The 21476-nt window shown below is 44.5% G+C and overlaps 1 protein-coding gene across 2 annotated transcripts; it reads right to left on the minus strand.

Moving 5' to 3' along the window:
- Positions 1–9022: 9022 nt before the first annotated feature.
- On the minus strand, positions 9023–20766 carry LOC117442750 (arg8-vasotocin receptor-like). 2 transcript variants are annotated; one of them, XM_034078698.2, is made up of 3 exons: positions 20084–20766; positions 19112–19667; positions 9023–12690 (listed from the first exon to the last, which is right to left on the minus strand). In XM_034078698.2, exons 1-3 carry the CDS (start codon positions 20471–20473, stop codon positions 12407–12409), a joined length of 1230 nt encoding a protein of 409 aa, XP_033934589.1. In that variant the 5' UTR covers positions 20474–20766; the 3' UTR covers positions 9023–12406. The 2 variants fall into 2 exon arrangements, with proteins under 2 accessions (XP_033934589.1, XP_071058581.1); XM_071202480.1 differs by lacking the exon at positions 9023–12690 and adding an exon at positions 18087–18500.
- Between the last annotated feature and the right edge of the window lie 710 nt (positions 20767–21476).

Consider the following 21476-nt stretch of genomic DNA (forward strand, 5'->3'; position numbering starts at 1 on the left):
AGGCTTACTAAAGTGCAATAAAAGAGACAACATTAATAGAATCAAACGCTTTTTTTGTTGCATTTTAGTCGAGTATAAAAAGAAATGCCTTTAAAATAAATGCAAGCAACACTAGCTTCTTAACCTGAACTGATAATAGACTATAATCAATTTAAGTTTGCATTCTTATACCATTGTGTACAATAATTATAATGAATAAGTTCAAACTAAAACTTACAGCTGATTAATAACGGTATCTAACTTGAGTTTTTATTATATTGTAGCGACTCTGTATGGGTGCTGAGTGTGTCACTCAAGCATCCCGTCTCTCTGCCAATCACAGAGCTGCACAGTGATGCTGGGCGGTGTGCGGGCCTGTGGCTGGGGGAGCAGAGGGGGAGGGCTTGTTGTGACGTTGACCATGTTGTGTGTGAGTTAGGGAGTGGAGGAGAGAGTGATGATGGACCTGCAACCTGTAACCTGTGTCCTGTGTCCGTGTGCGGACAAAAGAGTTATTAAACCCCAATAACTTGAAGCCTGTTTCCGACTCCCTTTGTTGAACGTTACAATAAACCTGTTGAAATGCTACTGGTATTTTTACTGTCCCCAAAAAGCGCGTCGGCAGCCTCCAAGAAAGCTTCTTTCACAACTTCGCCGTCTTTGAAAGACTTCATGTGTTTCTCAAGAACGTGACTGACACGATGAGATGCTCTGGAGCAGCCTTGCTCTTGTTGTTGGGCCTGGTGGAAATGTCGTAGCGTTTGTGCACGGTTTTGAAATGCCGCTCCTAAATTACCCTTCTTCGATAAAGCCACGCTCGCATTGCAGACGAGACAGAGGGACTTTGGAATGGAATCTTATTTTAGTCCTGTTTCCACAGCCGTGTTTATGTTCCTATCGTTCCTGCTCTGGGGGTAACTCTGCGTCCCATGTTAAGCTGCACGCCATGTTCGAGTCATCATCAGGGAAAACGCTTTAACTCAAACACCGGAGTTCCTCAGAATAACCTGGAATGCTTTCAGATTAAATAAAAACACACTGACGAAGGGTTCAGAGTCGGGCTGAAGCTGCTTCTCATTCCCCGGACACTCACGCTGTACATTACCTCGTCAAGTAAACTCAAAGAGACACGAAACAAGATGGCTCCGGCCCGTCCACACCGCGGCCTGCGTTGAAGCTTCCAACGCTTCACCATTCACTTTGAATGGGGTGACGTCACTTTTAGCCGAACTGCATCGTGGGAAGCGACGTGGAGCGTTGCTGGCGTGGCTCGCTTCAAAAGTTGATGATGTTCAACTTTTGACGCCTCGGCAGAAGCGTCAGCCAATCGAATCATATGCCAGTACAAGCTCTAGCCAATCAGGGGCGGGAGATTCATGTGATTGGTTGTTGGTCGAGTGTCAGACAAATAACTACTTTCGTGTGTGTGTGTGTGTGTGTGTGTGTGTGTGTGTGTGTGTGTGTGTGTGTGTGTGTGTGTGTGTGTGTGTGTGTGTGTGTGTGTGTGTGTGTGTGTGTGTGTGTGTGGGTGCACGCCGAGAGTAACGGAGCGTCCACACTACAGCTTCAAAAAAAGCTTGGAGCTGGGCGTGTCTGGAGCTTGGGGATTTTATTCAAGCAACACGACCAACAACCAATCACATGAATCTCCCGCCCCCGACATACAGAGCAAAAACCCCCGGGGATTTTATGCGAGCAATATATATATATATAAACTCCCCAAACAGGCGAAAACCTACCAGTTTCCCCCCCTGTCTCTGCCTCCTCCCTCCATGCTGGCTCCTCCGGTTTGTATCCCGGTAGGTGAAGAGGGTCTGGTCATACAGAACCGGGTGGTTGCTACGGCGATAGTTAGTTTCTCCTCCGACTTTTTTTGAAATATAGAAATGAACGGCGGGATATCTCTCCCAGCTTAGACGCGGTTTGATTGGCTACGGCTTCAGCTGTCAGATTTCAGAAACGGGATTTGATTGGCTGGCGCTGGCTACTCCGGCGGAGACGGACCGCTCTGCTACCCACAATTCAGTTCGGCGAAAAAGCGAGGCAACGTGACCCCATTGAAAGTGAATGGGCAGATTGGAGTTGTCGACGCTTCCGACGCTGTAGTGTGGACGGGCCGTAAGAGGGTGATGTAAATACAATGAGATAAATGTAATTGGACTATAATAAATAAGTAGCCAAAATGGAAATATTTTTAACGTGTACATTAAAACTCTCCCTTTGCAAACGTTTGTTCCACCAGATTGAACTTTTCCTGTAGTGTGTTGTTGTGAACTTACATTGAACACATGATGGATGGAGTTGTTGTTGTCGTCCTTGCAAACCTTTTGTTTGTCCCCTGGGGTCTGCAAGGTCTGCGATAGTGGAATCACTTCCTGAATGTACACACACACACACACACACACACACACACACACACACACACATGGCACGTATACACAAACAGTGGAAGTGCCCACTTTGAAAATACGTGACATTTAGAGATCGTTTATCCAACAGTCTTTTTTTGTGCCTTAAAAATCTGTGGAATTTTCTTTTGTCGTCTTAAATATCATTTGGTGTAAAGATGAAGACAATGAGCCGAGCAGCAAGTTTAGTCTTCAAGGATTCTTTAACAATAACCTGCATTTTGCCTTCATGTATTAAGAGTATCACAAACAACATACATTGATTTATTTGTGGCGGGACAAATGGATCTCATAAAAACAGGTTTGGGTTATTTTGGTGGTCTAATGGCACATTTCCACTGCAGCGGGGTCGCCCCGTTTAAGCGTCCCTAAGCGTCCTCGCCGCGGCCTCGGGCTGCCTCGCTGGCCGTCCGAGGCCGCGGCGCATTTCCATTACAGTTTAGGACCTGGGGTAGTTACTATAGCAACGCAGTGTAGGCGGGGCTCCCGTCGAGCTCCCGCTGGATTTGATCGTCCCCAATGAGATGTAGGAACCTCCTCGGTCGACCGCGGCGTGCTTTTCTTTGACGTTGCCATTTTTGTAGCTCCTCCGTTTACAAAAATGCTGCAAGCTTGCTTCTAGATATATATGCGACGCTAGGGATGGTCTCGCGCGCGATCTTGTGACGATTCTCTCTGACCAATCGGCAGTCGAGAGTGTTGACGTCACTAGTTCAGCCCTGGCCTGATAGAACCACGATTTTATGGGGCCGGAAAAAGAGGGGAAAAGTACCCGCTAGCCGGCGCTACGCTATATGGAAAGGCCACCAAAAACGGGCCTGGCCGCTTGAGGACGCTTAAACGGGGCGACCCGCTGCAGTGGAAATGCGCCATCAGTGAGGTGGGCTGATGATCGGAAGGTTGCAAGTTCAAATCCCGCCTGGTGTGACGTCACGTTGTGTCACGTGACTTGCATTTTGAATTGAGCCGCCCCATAGATACTATCTCTTTCCGTATTAGTGATGGGAATTCTGGCTCTTTTTAGTGAGCCTTATTTATTTTAGTGATTTATCATCAACTCACTTTTAACAGGGTTCTCCAAAGAATGAATGCTGACAGAGCTTCTTTCTGTCTGGAGTAGGTGACTCAGAGGAAGGTCACATGTTTTCAGAGATGCACAGAATGAGGGTAAATGAGTCTGTTGGCGATGTATAGGAAGATAAAGTCCACTCAAACCCCGACAGGATGGAGCTCCACCCAAAGAGCTTTAATGATGAAAGCTGCTCCGTTTTAAAGCCGCATTCATCCACACTTCCTGTCCTTTAACTATGCACTTCCTGTTCTAAGTTTCCTGCATTCTGCGCTTTGATACTTCTGCGTCCCTGTGGACAATGTGAGTGATTTATACATCGAAAGAGAAGCACACAGGAGGAGGCCAACGCAATCTGACTCTGTGGGAGAAAACATGTGGAGAAACTCTTTATAAAGTCAAAGTCATTTGGATTCAAAGTGCTTTGGGATTGATTCACGGCAGGATGCAAACAACGTTTTACTGATCTGACAACACATGGGAATTTCCAACCCAGTCTCACAAAAAAACGTGTAATAACTACGTTGGTCCGTACGTTGTATACGTAGTATTTCTACAAAAACGCCTTGTAAGATCCCTACGTTTTTGTTCACCATTCATTCCAATGGCTGCGTCTACGTCACGTGATCTTCACATTTCTCCCTGCAGAAAAAAAACAACATGGCCGACCTTCGTTTTATTCTGGGTGTAAAATGCCTATTTTAAAGTTAGTTTGGCTTTAAAATGCGTTTTGATGTCATTTGATGCGAGAAATATGAGTTGTTATTTCAGATTATGTGTGCAGTGGATGCACATGATCTTTAGTTTGCTCGTTATTACGAAGATTACTTCAAGAAATTGTGTCTATACAACGTTTTCATTGTTACCAAGGTGGTTGCTAGGGACGCTGCTATCGATATTATTTCTGTTATGTTGTGTAAAATGGTGTTATCTTTATTGCTACCCCCTTCCCCGTCAATGTATAGTGTTGGTCCACAGCGCAAACGTATTAGTTTAACAAAATCCGCATCTAAAATGGTGGCATAGTGTGATGCCGAGAGATGGGAGTCGGAGGCGGGGTATCAAAGGTACAAGCTAGACTTTTATTTAGCATCTCAAAACACATGTAAACAGCTTCATGCCCGGGAAGCGAAGACCGGCGGAGACAGGAAGTCCGGCTCACCAACATGTCCGTGCAGAACAATACCCTAACCCATAGATCCGTGGGTGAATAATTTCAATCACCACAATAGATACGTTATTTTCCCCAGTGCAATTCTCCATGTACTCAACAATAACACATCATTATCCTTGTGTTTATTTATTTGTTGATTAATAAACACAAGTTGGAGTCCGTCAAGTTGACAAACCCTGTGATAGTGCTCAAGCTCTGTGATTGGAGAGTGTGCAGAGCGTCGAGCAGCACTTGAAATGGGATGGAACCACGGCAGACTGTCCTAAACTGGATTTGAACGGGTCCACCGCGTCCCCCCCCTCCCCCACCCCGTCCCCAGAACTACACATGCTGGCTATTCTGTTTCGCAACATGTTCTCTATGGCACGTCTCTACTGGGAGTTGTAGTTTTAAAAGACGTTTTCATATTTCCCATAATAAGAAGTTGCCAGTATTAAACTGTGTACATCCCTGGAGGTTTAGGGGACAGGAAACACTCACATTTAAAACATATAATTAATAAATGGATGAAAATGGCTTGTGCCCATAATGGGCAGCATTAATATATATACACACATGCCAGCTAATGTCAGAAGAGCTTTATTTAACAGCTTCCCTAAAATAAAGTGTATTATTGATCTTATATCTGTGCCTATCACACTATTAATGTTCCTTATTTTAGACTAGGTTAATCCTGGTGTCCATAGGGAAGATCTGCACTGTTCTCTACATCACATGTTCAGCAGAGCAGGTATTTCTCCTGCCAGATAGGGCACCCCCCCTACAACTTTGTCCAGGATAGTCATAGACTCACCAAAATCACACTGGGGTTGCCTGTTCCCCTCTAGTTTGTGCTCACCAAAGCACTTTACTCTGGGCCCAGCAGGTGAAAACTAAAGAGGGGCTTCCATATCCGGCAGAGAAGGTGTTGTGGCTGCATCACCAGCTCATCGCGTCCACATCGCGCACGTTCCGTGTTGTCCCGTAGCAGGCACCGCCGATGTCGGGGAAACGATCTTCAATACTTCGGAAATAATCCCACCAGACTCCTTTGCCCCTCCAACAGAGGAAATCTTTTCTCGAATTATAACATTTTTGGACGCCCTCGGCTCGAGTTCAGGGCGTCCCGACGGCAAGACGCCCGCCTGGCGGAAACGCTGCTGGTGATGTCTGGGAGGCGTGTGGCACAGTGGATTGTGCGTTGGTTTTTGGAGTACAGGTTCAAACCCCACTGCAGTCAGCATGTCGTTGTGTCCCTGAGACCCTTCACCTCCTGTGGGGATTGCCCTCAGTGTTGAGTATGTAATGTAATGTCTGTCTATCAGGAAGGGTGATGGGGAAACTTCTGCCTACATTTTTATGAAACTTACTTACGCAAAGCAAGCACCCATTGAACTCTGGAGCGACTCTGAAGCACGGGAACATTGGTTTCCACTCATGGAGATGACTTTGGCGAAAGCCTCTCCTTCTCAGATGTGTTAGTCCATTATTCCCTCCCTCATGCTGCAGATTGGATCTCCGAATTGCTTGTGAACACCGAGGTGTTTTCCTCCTGAATGTAAAGTACCCGGAGACATTCAATCATCCGTCACACCGGTAGAGTCACTTCACGGAGAGTTTTTTTCATAACTCTGATTGCCTCCGCTGTCCGGTGATTTCTCAAAAGCCACTCGGTGCTTCAGACGGATAGGACATGGTGTTCAGGTTCAGCGAGGTGTTTGATTCGCTCTGCAGGCTCTGCCTTTCCCCCGTTAGCAGCTCAATGCGGAGGACAGTCATCCGATTCTCTCGTTTCATTTCAGAGGGTCGGAGTAACAGCAGACTGAGACGAGAGAATGATCAAACCGTAAGTGAGGAGATGTGTATGCTATCACAGGGAGGAGAGTGCTCTGCGAGTGACTGACCCTCGGAGAGAGAGAGACTCCCGCGGCTTCATCATGACTTTCAGCTCATTGTTGACCTTTAGCTTCCCTACGGGTCGCTCTCAAAGGTCTCATGGCGTCCAGAGAAAACACTGTGCAAAGCAGCTGCCGACAGGAACAGTTGGAACTGGCTAGCGTCAGTGAGGATTTAGCAGAAGATGGATATCTCTAAACGGAGGGGGGGCGAAAAACAGAGAAGAATGATGAACTTAAATTCAACCCAAAGACTCATCGATCAAAAAACTCTTCATTGTTCTCATGTGTGCTGCAGCACCTCTTCTCACCCTCCGTCTGAAACCAGAGCCCAGTCTGCTCCGATTGGTTAGCTGGCCGGCTCTGCTCTGCCCCGCAGCCCGAGCTACGAGTGAAAGAACTAAACTTACATGAAGCTTCCGTTGGGTTGCTTTAAAGTCGAGCTTCAGTTTAAGATTCACCCTGTAATAGAAACACGTGATGGAGCATTGCTAACCTGACTCAGAAAGCATCTAGGACCTGACTCAGAGGGTTTCACCAAAGCATCTAGGAAAGCTCCATTGGAAGCCATTTGGAAAATGTTGTTCATTTGTGTGTATGAATTATACGTTTTGGTTTTTGTAGGATTTTAGTAGGATAAAAAAAGAAAGGGCAGGCACTTTCAAAAATACTTGGCAGCTGATTGCATCAATCTGTCTATCACCTTCTATCATGGGCCACTTCTGATTGGTTAACAATGGCTGGTACATGTGGGGCACAGCACTTCTGATTGGTGTGGAGGACTGACTCACAAGAAGAACAACAACAAAAAACAATTGATAATTGCATCATTTAAAATCGCGATTTCGATTAATCGTTCAGCCCTATTAGAGATGCAATGTGTTGGAACGTTAGCCAATAGGAGCGCAAGTGTTCCATGGTGATGTCACTATGTTCCTGAACTTTTGGATTTGAGCCTTTGCAGACCATTTACATGCAGTAAAACCTATACAAGAGGAGAGGACCTAAAAAGCATAATAATAACAGGGCCTCTTTAATGGTTCTGATTTAAACATATATATAAAAACAGTTGGATAGAAATGCACCTAATGTCTGTACAACATGTTAAATAAATCCAGTTAATAATTATAGAGAAACTTCAGTTTTAATGAAAGTAGTATCGCTATAAACTAAAAGCTGTGACATTTCCTCTCCATGAAGTATTTTCCAATTCAAACCGTAATGAGATTATTCGGAGTTTATTCATTCAGTTAATCAGCTGGTGGCGATTCTCCAGTCCAACAGAAGACACACGAACACAGGAGAGACACGCACAACAAGACGTCTGCTCGACATCAAGGAAATCCAATTATGAACTGGTAATAAATCAGTTTGCACCAAAGTGTTCTCTCTTTCTAAAAAACAGTTTCTGCTTTCCAATATTCAGCCTCTGCTCACAGGCGTCTTCGTTTCCTCGTCCTTCACGTCGAAAGCAGCTGTGAAGCGTCAGAGAAAGTGTGTGTGTGTGTGTGTGTGTGTGTGTGTGTGTGTGTGTGTGTGTGTGTGTGTCTGCTTCTATATGTGTGTGTGTGTGTGTGTGTGTGTGTGTGTGTGTGTGTGTGTGTGTGTGTGTGTGTGTGTGTGTGTGTGTGTGTCTGCTTCTATATGTGTGTGTGTGTGTGTGTGTGTGTGTGTGTGTGTGTGTGTGTGTGTGTGTGTGTGTGTGTGTGTGTGTGTGTCTGCTTCTATATATGTGTGTCTGCTTCTATATGTGTGTGTCTGCTTCTATATGTGTGTGTGTGTGTCTGCTTCTATATGTGTGTGTGTGTGTGTGTGTGTGTGTGTGTGTGTGTGTGTGTGTGTGTGTGTGTGTGTGTGTGTGTGTGTGTGTGTGTGTGTGTGTGTGTGTGTGTGTGTGTGTGTGTGTGTCTGCTTCTATATGTGTATGTGTGTGTGTGTGTGTGTGTGTGTGTGTGTGTGTGTGTGTGTGTGTGTGTGTGTGTGTGTGTGTGTGTATGCTTCTGTGTGTGTGTGTGTGTGTGTGTGTGTGTGTGTGTGTGTGTGTGTGTGTGTGTCTGCTTCTATATGTGTGTGTGTCTGCTTCTATATGTGTGTGTGTGTGTGTGTGTGTGTGTGTGTGTGTGTGTGTGTGTGTGTGTGTGTGTGTGTGTGTGTGTGTGTGTGCTCCTATGTGTGTGTGTGTGTGTGTGTGTGTGTGTGTGTGTGTGTGTGTGTGTGTGTGTGTGTGTGTGTGTGTGTGTGTGTGTGTGTGTGTGTGTGTGTGTGTGTGTGTGTGTGTGTCTGCTTCGATATGTATGTGTGTGGATATCTGCTTCTGTGTGTGTTTATGTAACATCACTATTCCTAAAAACACACACTTTTTGTGTGTGTATGAGTGTGTGTGTGTGTGTGTGTGTGTGTGTGTGTGTGTGTGTGTGTGTGTGTGTGTGTGTGTGTGTGTGTGTGTGTGTGTGTGTGTGTGTGTGTAAACAGAAAACAGCCACACGTCATTCTGGGATACAAGGAATAATATTTATCTTTCTTTACAACATGTGCAGAATATAGTACAACGATATAGAGATGACAATACGTCACATATACATCTTTACAACAACAACAACAACAACAACAACAACACATCTGGGAGTGAAAGAAGCTAACGAGCAGAAAGCATTTAGGTGTGTGTGTGTGTGTGTGTGTGTGTGTGTGTGTGTGTGTGTGTGTGTGTGTGTGTGTGTGTGTGTGTGTGTGTGTGTGTGTGTGTGTATAATGCTATTTATATTAAACAAAGTGCCGTTTGAATGACTTTTCATATATTGAACATTTGTTATTTCTCTTTTCCATTAATGCCAAAGTGAAACTAGTGTACACGATGTAAATACGCTCACATAAACTTTAAAATTATTTGAGTATGTTTATTAAAAAACTTACAGTTCAGGACATGCAATTTACAAACTCATATACATAAGTGTTAGGGTTTCTTAAATCATTTTTTGAATATCATCTTCTTGAAATAAACTAAATATTTTTGGCGTTTGAACTGATGGTGGGAAAGAACTAAAGGATTTTAATCTGTAATCTTGTTTTTTGGAAATTATTTAAGTGCTTTTTCAACATTTTAGATGTTTAAAAAATGGCAAAATGGGAGATAATGAAAACTGCAGTCCTAGTACATTTCTGTGACTGTGCCGTAATACATTCATGTTTCAAATGCTTCAAATTTGAAGGAATATATTTGTGAAATCTGTCACATGAGGGCAATCAAACCTGTTTAAAGACTCTTTATGAGAGCGACCGGCACTCGCAGAAACCTGACATGGAAACTTGAGATAAGACTCTTTACATTTCACACAATGTAAGATTGTATCTGAAGACTGTCAACACTAGCATCATGCTGCAGGAATGCACGGAAATTAGTTAACATTTTATGCACTTCCCAATTCCTCATCTTATAGAAAATGGGTTAAAGCCTGAAATAAGTTCTGTGGACATAAAATACGTCAGTAAATACCCAACTGGTGACTTTAAAATGTTAACAAGTGTCTATATGAGACGACTAAACGTCATCACGCACATTAGCCACCTTTAGCTTAGCGGTGGTGACGTGAAGTCATGTGACCGTGCTGTAGTTCCTTTATAGCCCAACATTAGCCACCTTTAGCTTAGCGGTAGTGATGTGACCGCGCTGTAGTTCCTTTATAGCCCAACATTAGCCACCTTTAGCTTAGCGGTGTTGACGTGTAGTCATGTGACCTTGTTGTAGTTCCTTTATAGCCCAACATTAGCCGCCTTTAGCTTAGCGGTGTTGATGTGTAGTCATGTGACCGTGCTGTAGTTCCTTTATAGCCCAACATTAGCCGCCTTTAGCTTAGCGGTGTTGACGTGTAGTCATGTGACCGTGTTGTAGTTCCTTTATAGCCCAACATTACCCTCCTTTAGCTTAGCGGTGGTGACGTGAAGTCATGTGACCGTGCTGTAGTTCCTTTATAGCCCAACATTAGCCACCTTTAGCTTAGCGTTAGTGACGTGAAGTCATGTGACCGCGCTGTAGCTCCTTTATAGCCCAACATTAGCCACCTTTAGCTCAGCGGTGGTGACGTGAAGTCATGTGACCGTGTTGTAGTTCCTTTATAGCCCAACATTAGCTTTTTACTTCAATAATCATGAAGTGGAGATTAAAGTTTATTTGTATTCAATATTCAAAAGCCAATGGAAAATCCCGTTGGCTTTTTAAAGGGAATGTCGGTAGTGCTACCTTCAGGGTAAGCATATAAAAATACGACATCCCAGCACCTCTCTACTTACACAGACCATAACAGGCCAGATCCATCAGTCATCACGCTCTGACAGTATCCACGATAAGCTGGTAATGTGGGAAAAGCTTGGTTTTATCACGTTTACTCAGTGACTGTTATCTCAAAATCTAAAGCTAACAACCCGGCAGCAGCTGGGCTTACGGGTATTAAAGGATGTTTGTTGATGTTCGAACGCCAATTTTTCTCCATGCATCATAAAATGAATTTCAGTGTGGACAGATGCTCATGTTCAGGAGATGATAAATGAAGAGAAACGCTAATAGCTGTCAGCGGGAGAAAAAACAACGGACTTAAAAGAGTTATTAAAGCTGCAGCTAAACAAAGAAACACCACAGAGTAAACTTTTCCACTCTGTTTTAGTCCAAAGAAAACAGACTGAAGGTGTGCCCGCACACTAGCATGAGTTCATACCTTCCTAGTGCTGCAAACCAGCAGAAAAGTGCTTTTTTTGGGTTGCAAAACGTATCAAAAATGTTACCGAAAACGCAGTATTGACTAGTGAAATATCCAAATGTAGGTAAAATAAAAAAAAGAAATACCTGGATGTATTTTTGGAGCTGCAGAGAAGTCTACAGCTTGATAAAAGATCCGTATTTGGTCCAGATCCTCAAAAAAACAAACATATTTTTACATATTTTACAATTATTATGATCGTAATGGTTCAAAGAAAATCAATCTGTCTTACATCTTAAATTGCAATATCCTTAAAATACAGGGGACTCGAATCCCGATGGGCCGGTACTGAAGTGGGCCGGTTGGATAAGTCACTAGCACCCCCCCTGGTCATAATTTACTAGCGGTATTTACTTACTTGTACCGAGGTGGGCCGGCGGTACCGAAGTGGGTCGGTCGAGAGTCCCGGGCTGACTTTTAGTCCCAGTCCTCCCCTGTTCAAATTAATAACAATTTTTTTTTGTCTCTAACCGTGCAGCCCTACCATACTCTAAAGAAGTTGAATTACTAAATAATTTGCGGAACAGACCAACATGCTAATAGCCCCCAAAATGACTTATAAGAAAAAGTTAAACAAATTAATTTTGCCAGAGTGGAATTTCCCACACTGGATCATACCAAAGCAAACAGGCTGTGGGTGACATGAGAAACTTTCTTACAAGTCTCATGTGGGAGTCCCAGCAGCTTCTACTGAAGCCAGTCCCCAACTCCGGGGACTTCCAGCTGGGGACTTCGGGCGGCAGTATACGCCGTGAAGTTGTTTGCGGCCTGCCAATGTAACCAAATGTCTCTCAGAGGGGCGTGGGGAGGGGCTCCCTATTGTCATCTAAAGTAACAGACAGAGAATCAGCACTTTGGAAACAGGGCTGAAACAGAGGGGATTATGGGTAATGCTGCAATGATCTGTTTGGTGTTTCAGCCAATCAGAGACAGGCTCTGGATATATCTGAGACCTGTGATATATTGATGAGAAACATTATAATAGGAGACCTTTAATAAATAATGAAGATAATATAACCATAAACACAGGCTACCACAGCGTGTTGGCTCCGACAGTGAGATCACACCTTCCTACTGCGACAACACAGCAGAGAAGTTCATGTTTTTCTCTCATTCTCAGTAAATCAAACACACGTAGTTGGTGTTTCCGGTGGTCAGGATGCAGACTCGACCCGGGGGCAGGTTTTTGGGGGTGTGTTGAGGTCTCTGAAGGGCTCTGAGAGGCGGGACCCCTGCAGGCGGGACAGCAGAGTTGTTCTCCGGCTGCTACTGTCCGAGTCTTGGTGTCCTAACTTCCTGCGGAGAGGACGGCAACACGGGAAAATGAGGGTGAAGTCTGAGAGCAGGCGACCGCTGAAGATCATGTAGATCCAGGGGTTGCAGCAGCTGTTGAGGCTGGCCAGCAGAGCGGCCACCGCCACCGCCTTGTTCTCCGAGTCTACGGGGGAAACACACGTTTAGTCAAAAGTCAAAAGTCAACTTTATTGTCAATCTTTCAGTTTGTGTGTACAGACAAAGAGATCGAAATACCGTTTCTCACAATCCCGAATACAAATATATATACAAATATGTATATCCTATATATACACAATCAACAGACACATGTATACATATGCACACATTAAAGGTGGGGTAGGTAAGTTTGAGAAACCGGCTCGAGATCGCTAGAATTTGAAAATACACAACCGGAGAAAATCTGCCACTTCCTCACAGAGCCCCTCCCCCAACACACACGAACGCGCACATGACCAATGAGGGCACGAGATAAGTTTGTGCCCCGATGGAAGGCTGACAGGCAGGTAGGCCATTGTACTTTTTACAGTATTACGGCTTCTACAGATGACATTTTTTATGGATTTTTTGTCAAAGCACTTCAGATATTCATTGCTATCGGGATGTTAAGAGCATTCCATGGAATATAACAAAAAGTGTATCTCGAGCCGGTTTCTGAAACGTACCTACCCCACCTTTAAGACAAAACAATGTACAAAATAAGAGTCATTTCAATATTTATGAGGCACATAATGTCAGCAGTTTATCGGAGGTGTTTACTCTTCCTCTGGAGGTCTGATAGGGTTGCCTGATTCAGAAAACAACTAGTTTGCAATACTTTTTGACAGATATTGCAGCCCTATCATACTCTAAAGTAGGGCTGCTCGATTATGGCAAAAATCATAATCTCGATTATTTGGGTCAATAATTGATATCACGATTATTAAAATTTACTTTGAAAACATCAATTTAGTCGAGAAAATGTGAACAGTATGTTTTTGACAGTTGATTACCTTGAACTTTAAGTATAATTCAACTGAAAAACCAATACACAAAAAAAAAAAAAAAGTAATAATAGAAAAATAATCGTTTTATTTCGATTACGTTGTTTTTGTAATCGTTGCAAGCCATAATCGTAATTGGGATTAAAATACGATTAATTGAGCAGCCCTACTCTAAAGCTAGTAGGGGCTTTACAGTACAGACAATTACCGAAATTGCATCGCATAGCTTAGTTACAATTCAGAAAATAACTGAAATCGCAATATCAAGTGTCGAATCCAAATCGTAAACCTTTCATATTTGGAAGGGACCAAAGAAATACACAGATTTATGAGCCCCTCTCACAATGTCAGCAGCTTATCGGAGGTGTGTACTCTTCCTGTGGAGGTCTGATAGGGTGGAAAGATTCAGAAAATACCCAGTTGCAATCATTTTTGACAGCTTTACAATTGCAATAGTTTCAAGTGCAGAAACAGGGGGTCCGCGGGGTCTTACAAAGTATTACAAGTTGATAAATCAATTTAGCGAAAATGAAGGCAATTAAAAAGTATGGAACGGCATTTTCCAAGGTATTACATTTTGTAGCTTGTTTTCAATAAGTATATGAATGGTCCAGAGAGGTTGTGTTCCACAGTCTGCCTGAATGTAGTCATGGCGTAGGTGTGTAGTGTGATTCTGTGGAGTTTATTGATGGCATCCCGTTGGGTTTGACGTCATCTGAACAGGACATCGCACGCTCACTGCTTGATAGCGCAGAGGTCCGTTTACGCCGGTTGCTAAGCAATATCGTTATGGGGAAATGCAAGGCTGCGTCCAAATGGTTGGAAGATAAGGAGGAAGGACAATCAATACTGTATATATAGTCAACGTGAGGTAAAGTGTGTCGCCAAGGTAACCGGTTAGAACTCAAAGTGGCGATGAGCTCTTAAAATTCGTGGAAAGCGTCTTAAAAAAGCTCTTGAAAGGTTTTACATGTGACTTCAGGATTCCTGCAGATACCCTGAAAAACCAAATCCTAAACTTTTCATATTTGGAACGGACCGAAGAAAGTAGACTGTAGGTGTGACCGGGGAGAAACTCTGAGGCACGGTGGCAGATGTCGGCAGCTTATCGGAGGTGTTTACTCTTCCTCTGGAGGGAGTTGAGCTGCGAAATGTTTATCCTCCACACCGCAGCGGGAGCCTCTCGTGTAATCAGGGAATTTACATTTCTCGACTTCTAGCAATGAGGATTTCATCCTGTTGCGGGAAAAAACAATTCTCTTTACGACTAACACTTGAAATGATGAGGACACTTGCGAAACACGACATAGTAAGAAATGTAAACCATGCTTTGGGGAATTGCATCAGTGTGCAGCTGCAGAGAAGTCCCGGTATTCTACAGACTCAATAGAAAATCCTTGTTGTTGCAGATCCTTCTTAAAAAAACACATTTTTACTTGGATTTCATTCCCCCAATTTTTCTTTTTACAAAATAACCGAAACAGATCCTTTGAGCATAGATCATACTCTCTTAAATAAAAAGGAATGCTGTGTGAAATTAAACCAAACACCATGCTTGTTTACAACATATTAAAGGTGGGGTAGGTAAGTTTGAGAAACCGGCTCGAGATCGCTCGAATTTGAAAATACACAACCGGAGAAAATCTGCCACTTCCTCACAGAGCCCCTCCTCCAACACACACGAACGCGCACATGACCAATGAGGGCACGAGATAAGTTTGTGCCCCGATGAAGACTGACAGGCAGGTAGGCCATTGTACTTTTTACAGTATTACGGCTTCTACAGATGACATTTTTTTATTGATTTTTTGTCAAAGCACTTCAGATATTCATTGCTATCGAGATGTTAAGAGCATTCCATGGAATATAACAACAAGTGTATCTCGAGCCGGTTTCTGAAACTTACCTACCCCACCTTTAAGCCATTGCTGATCTAATAGAGGAAACCATAAAGCGTATATTTGCAACACTAAATGGAAAAGCTATTAACTGCTGATATAAATTATATCCTGTGCAGCAGTTAATGATTTCCATTACTGATTAATTTGACAATCATGTTCACAAAGCTCTTCTCTAAACAGTGACTGAGGCGTATTACTATGCTGGGTAAAAGCTCTGACTGCATACAGAGTTAAGGTTTATGGAAGCAGCTCTTTATTGGATTTGGGGAAGGTTACACTCCAGTAACCCCCGCGATAGTAATTATGAGAGGGATCTTCACACTGAGTCGCAGTATCTCTCTACCTCAGGTGATTTCAATGAATGGAAGTCAGCAGCGGGGCGGCGTTTCAATCAAGATGAGAGCGGCTGGAAGCGTGAACGTGCTCAGAATTTATATTTACCGTGCGAAGAACTACTGGTGTTTCCTGTCTGGCTTTGGCCAAACAGAGAGTGAGCCTTTAGCTTAGCGGTGGTGTCGTGAAGTCATGTGACCGTGCTGTATTTCCTTTATAGCCCAACATTAGCCTCCTTTAGCTTAGCGGTGGTGAAGTCATGTGACCGTGCTGCAGTTCCTTTATAGCCTAACATTAGCCACCTTTAGCTTAGCGGTGGTGATGTGAAGTCATGTGACCGTGCTGTAGTTCCTTTATAGTCCAACATTAGCCTCCTTTAGCTTAGCGGTGGTGACGTGAAGTCATGTGACCGTGCTGTAGTTCCTTTATAGCCCAACATTAGCCACCTTTAGCTTAGCGGTGGTGACGTGAAGTCATGTGACCGTGCTGTAGTTCCTTTATAGCCCAACATTAGCCACCTTTAGCTTAGCGGTGGTGACGTGAAGTCATGTGACCGTGCTGTAGTTCCTTTATAGCCCAATAATCGTTTTTTACTTCTGCTGATGGCATTTACGCTTAAAAAATGCAACCTTTAAAAATGTTTCTCTTTTCTGGAGAACTCCTCTTCAGGTTGTGGTCAGGGTGAATGTATTTCAAGATAATTCAAACAAAGCCGGTGAGCTCAGAGAAACACACTAAGATGTTCTGCTCATACTTTTCAATTTTTGTATTTAAGCTGACATTCAACATCACTTTAACTTAAACGTTTTCATGCCAGCACATTGAATTCCTGTGAGGTTGAAATCCCTGAAAGCAGCACCGTGTAAACTCTGCGTTACTATCTCATAATGAAAGTCTCCAGGTGGCTGAGCAGCACATCCTTCACGTTATTACACACTCTGAAGGCCGCTAAATACAATTCCTCTGCTGACCTCCATCAAATGGAAACCCTGGTACACTGACTCCACACATTTGGTTTCATCATTGAATTAAAGATGTTTGCAAACCATCAAAAACAACTAAACTGCAGACCTCAAACACTGAGGTGCTGTTTACACGAGAACGCAAACGGTTGTATCCGCTACTTTTCTCTTTCGTATAGCCCGTTCGTTCACACGAGGCCGTAACGGAAACGCGGAAACGGACCCCGCAAACGATAACGGGTCCCAAGGTGGATAGATCTGCGGACACAACGCTCTGGGGGGGCAGACGGCTCCGTGTGTACGCCCTATACGATCATTTGCTGATAACGATGAAGCCATAGCCCCGCCTCTCCCCACCTCTGCTGCTCACTGCTGTAGCATGGCACATGGTAGCATGCTACTGCTACTGACCATGCTACAGATGTTAGTTCAACATCTACAGCTCCTCACAACCATCAGCAACAAGTGGACATGGAGAATTACCTGAACTACATGTTGCTAAATCCACCGCGGGGCATAAACAGAAGGGCAACCATGGCAACCATGCTCGGGGGTCTTCTTCGCTGCTTTTGGTGTATTTTGTGGCAGAAGTACAGCGCCACTTAGAGGCCCGGCATATGTACCACAGCGTCTCCAACGCTTTCGAGCGGTCTCGTGTGAACGGAAGACTTTTTTGATATCGTATTCGGTTCGTTTGCGTTTCGTACGCATTTGCGTTTGCGTGTAAATGGGGCCTTAGACTCCAGATAAATAGTTTGTTTATTTGTTCCTGCTAGCCTGAGGAGGATCTTGAGGATCAAGTGGTTGAGTTTTAGTCAAAATATCTCCACAACTATTGGATGTAATGCCGTGAAATTTGGTGCAAGCATGCATGTTCTCCTGAGGGTTGAGCTGTATTAACTTTGATGATCCTGTCACAATTCATCGAGCTCCACCGTCCAATGCATTTCTTCCTCTGGGGGACAGTATCTACATTATTAGGGACATACCTGATAGTCTCGATGCATGAATACAGTAATGTGCAGATTAAAGGATGTTTTAAGGAACCACAGTGAAGAGGTGTATTCAGAGGTGGATATTTTGCAAAACCCTGCTGATCTCTCAATAAATGCCCCCAAAGATCTACAAATATCTACCCTTTCTGAATTACAGTAGGAAAACTAAATCCTCTTTGTGGACATATAAAAACATATACATTATTTTAGTTCAAGTACAGGTCAACCGCCTTGCGTATCTTTCTTTAAAACAAGTAAACCCCAACATTAATCTTTATTGGTTTATATGGACTGTGTTTAATTTAAACGAAGCTTTCGTCCGTCATCACGGTACGTCCACACAGCAGCTTTAGATGAATCTCCCACCGCTTCCATCGCTTCTCTGCCCGTTGACTTTGAATGGGGATGACGTCACTTTGCCTCGCTTTTCGCCGCACTGCATTGTGGGGGAGCGAAGCGGAGATTTCCAGGATTCAAAAGTTGAGCAATGTTCAACCACTTCTACATCAACATGTGTCCCCTCTTCTTCATGTCTCTTCTACATCAACATGTGTCCCCTCTTCTCCATGTCTCTTCTACATCAACATGTGTCCCCTCTTCTTCATGTCTCTTCTACATCAACATGTGTCCCCTCTTCTTCATGTCTCTTCTACATCCACATGTGTCCCCTCTTCTTCATGTCTCTTCTACATCAACATGTGTCCCCTCTTCTTCATGTCTCCTCTTCATCAACATGTGTCCCCTCTTCTTCATGTCTCCTCTACATCAACATGTGTCCCCTCTGTGGAAAGAGACTCTGAAAGTTTCAGGAACAAAGATTCTCTCTCTTTTTGATCCATTTCTATAAAAACCTGTCTGAAAATGAGCTGATCAGATTTTGGCCACTTGATGATGTCATAACGATGTTCTGTCTTGTGTACCCATTAGCCAATCAGCAACCAAGGTAACCCCCCCCCCACCTTTTTAGTACTTTTCCCGTTTAGTTCCGTTAGTACCCCTTATGTCGCGTTCACACCAAAAAGAGTACTTAGTGCCGGGAACTTTTACCCCCATTTTTAGTGCCTGCTGAGAGGTGGTACTCTCCTGGGGGGGGAAAGTACCCCAGTTCTGATTGGCTGGGCGAATTGAAAACCACGCCCGTAAAACCAAATGTCTCTCAGAGGGGCGTGGGGAGGGGCTCCTTATTTTCATCTAAAGTAACAGACAGAGAATCAGCACTTTGGAAACAGGGCTGAAACAGAGGGGATTATGGGTAATGCTGCAATGATCTGTGTGGTGTTTCAGCCAATCGGAGACAGGCTCTGGATATATCTGAGAGCTGTGATGTATGGATGAAGAACAGTATGATAGGGACCTTTTTAAAGGACTGTTTGTAAAGGTCTTTTGACTCACCGTGCCACACGAAGCTCTCGTCCCACACGGACCACATCTGCACGGTGAAAAACGGCGCCCAGCTCACCACGTACGCCAGCACGATCACGAAGGTCATCTTCACGGTGCGTAGTTTAGCTCGAGAGATGGTGCTGACGCTGCTGACGGAGCTGCGACCCAGCATCCTCTCTGGTGCCGAGCCTGATGTACTCCGACGCATTTTACACTTCAGATTCCTCCAGATGGTGAGGCAGATTAAGCCGTAGCAGAACACCAGAATGGCTACTGGCAGCAGGAAGATGCCCACCGCCATCCAGGTGATGTAGGCACGAAGACCCCACGGCTCCACGAAATGCGCCCAGCAGTCGTACACACCTGACCCGGGCGACACTTCGCTCAGGGAGAAGATGAAGAACTGCGGGCTGCTCAGAACCAGGCTGCACAGCCACGTGGAACCGATCATGATGTGGGCGCGCTGCGTGGGCTGCTGGAGAGTCTGGAGAGGGTGGCAGATGGCGATGTAGCGGTCCAGCGTCATCATCACCATCATGTAGGCGGAGGCGAACATGCCCAGGACCTGAGATAAGATCAGATGGACCTGTGTTAATCCCATGCAGCAGCAGGTCAAACAGCAAGAGGCAGGGTAAGAATGGAAAACAGGATATCACAGATTCACACAGATTAGAAATCAATTTAAAGAGAACATCAAAGTACTGATGAACATATCTGAGAGTAAAATGAAATACATTTAGAATGCAATAATAGAAATTCCATAAATGAAGGGTCCATGTTTAAAAGGAAGTTTAAAACCAGTCCTAACTGTACGCTGTACTAAAGAGGAAAGCCTTCAGCCCTCTCTTATGTGTGGACACTGCCTCCCTCATCACCCTGGAAGTCGGTTCCGAGGCGCGGTGCTGGGTAGCTGAAAGCTCTGGCACCTGGTCTTATTTTGTGGACTCTGGATCGACTCTGGACAAAAGGCACTTGGTGTACCTGCAGGTGTTTCATGATGCGGCACAGGAAGTCGGGGCCGTAGAACCTGAAGGTGATTTCCCAGCAGAGCTGCGGCAGAACCTGGAAGAAGGCGACGACCAGATCGGCCAGACTCAGGTGTTTCATGAACAGGTGCATCCTGGAGGGCTTCCTGCGCGTCCGGTACATCGCCAGCAGCACGCTCGCGTTCCCCAAAACCGCCGCCACGAACACCAGACTCAGCACCCTGATCTCCAGCTTCGCCACTTCTTCGTTGCGTCCGAAAGGGTCAGAGTGGTTCGTTTCCCCCGTGGAATTCCCAGAAGGCATTGAGGCGCCGGGCTGCAGATCAGGAGGGAAGCTGCCGTTTGGGAACGTCAGGTTGCAGGAAGTCTCCGAGGGGAAAAGCATGTTGGAGGCTGTGGCTCTCAAGCTCCTCCGTTAATCCAGTGTGTGTGTGTGTGTGTGTGTGTGTGTGTGTGTGTGTGTGTGTGTGTGTGTGTGTGTGTGTGTGTGTGTGTGTGTGTGTGTGTGTTCAAAAGGTTGCACACTGTGGAGAAGAACACTGGCAGAAGTTACACAAAAAAAAATCCACAATTATGCTTCCAGTCCTCGTTGCGGCACAGAAACTCTGGGTGTGAATCTGAGCTGCTGCAGCCTCTTTTAAAGGCTCCTGCTACCCCCCCTCAACACACACACATGCCACGACCCTCCACACACACACACACACACACACACACACACACACACACACACACACACACACACACACACACACTCTCTCTTCCCTCCCTCCCTCTTAATAGAACACAGAGGAAGTGGAGCCTGCAGGGGGAAAGCAGCTGCTCCTCCAGAGTGTGATCGGGATAAAAAACGAAATAACCCGTACACATGTTGGTGAAGCAATATCGAGGATGATTTAACCCAGAATAAAGAAAAACTAAAATGCAGAATATGAAATGCTAAATGGAGAAGAGAAAATGGAAAAGGGACGAAAAACGAAGAAAATAAACGTTTATTATCGTTGCAATCATCCATGTCCGCAATTATTTTTTTACCATTAATGGATTTTCCATGCCAGGTTTACTTTTTGGAAATTCTTAACTGAAACTATTTTTTACATTTAAGAACATTTTAGTGTCATGAACTCGTTTCTTCTATTTGTGCTTTATCGTTCGACAAGATCGTTATTTTAGTCAGACACTCTCGAGGGGAATCTTTAAATGTCGTGTTTTGTGAGACCCACATAACAACATAACGTGGCAAATCCCCACATTTAAGAAGCTAGGACCGCAGAATGATTGGTATTTTAGATTAGTTTCCTATTTTAAACTAATCAATTAACTTCTGCGGTCAACACATCTGGCAACAGAGGGACATTAATGGGAGAGATGCAATTAACTCAGACTGCAGC

This window comes from Pseudochaenichthys georgianus, unplaced genomic scaffold (genome assembly GCF_902827115.2).
Source record: "Pseudochaenichthys georgianus unplaced genomic scaffold, fPseGeo1.2 scaffold_467_arrow_ctg1, whole genome shotgun sequence".
In the NCBI taxonomy this organism is placed as follows: Eukaryota; Metazoa; Chordata; class Actinopteri; order Perciformes; family Channichthyidae; genus Pseudochaenichthys; species Pseudochaenichthys georgianus.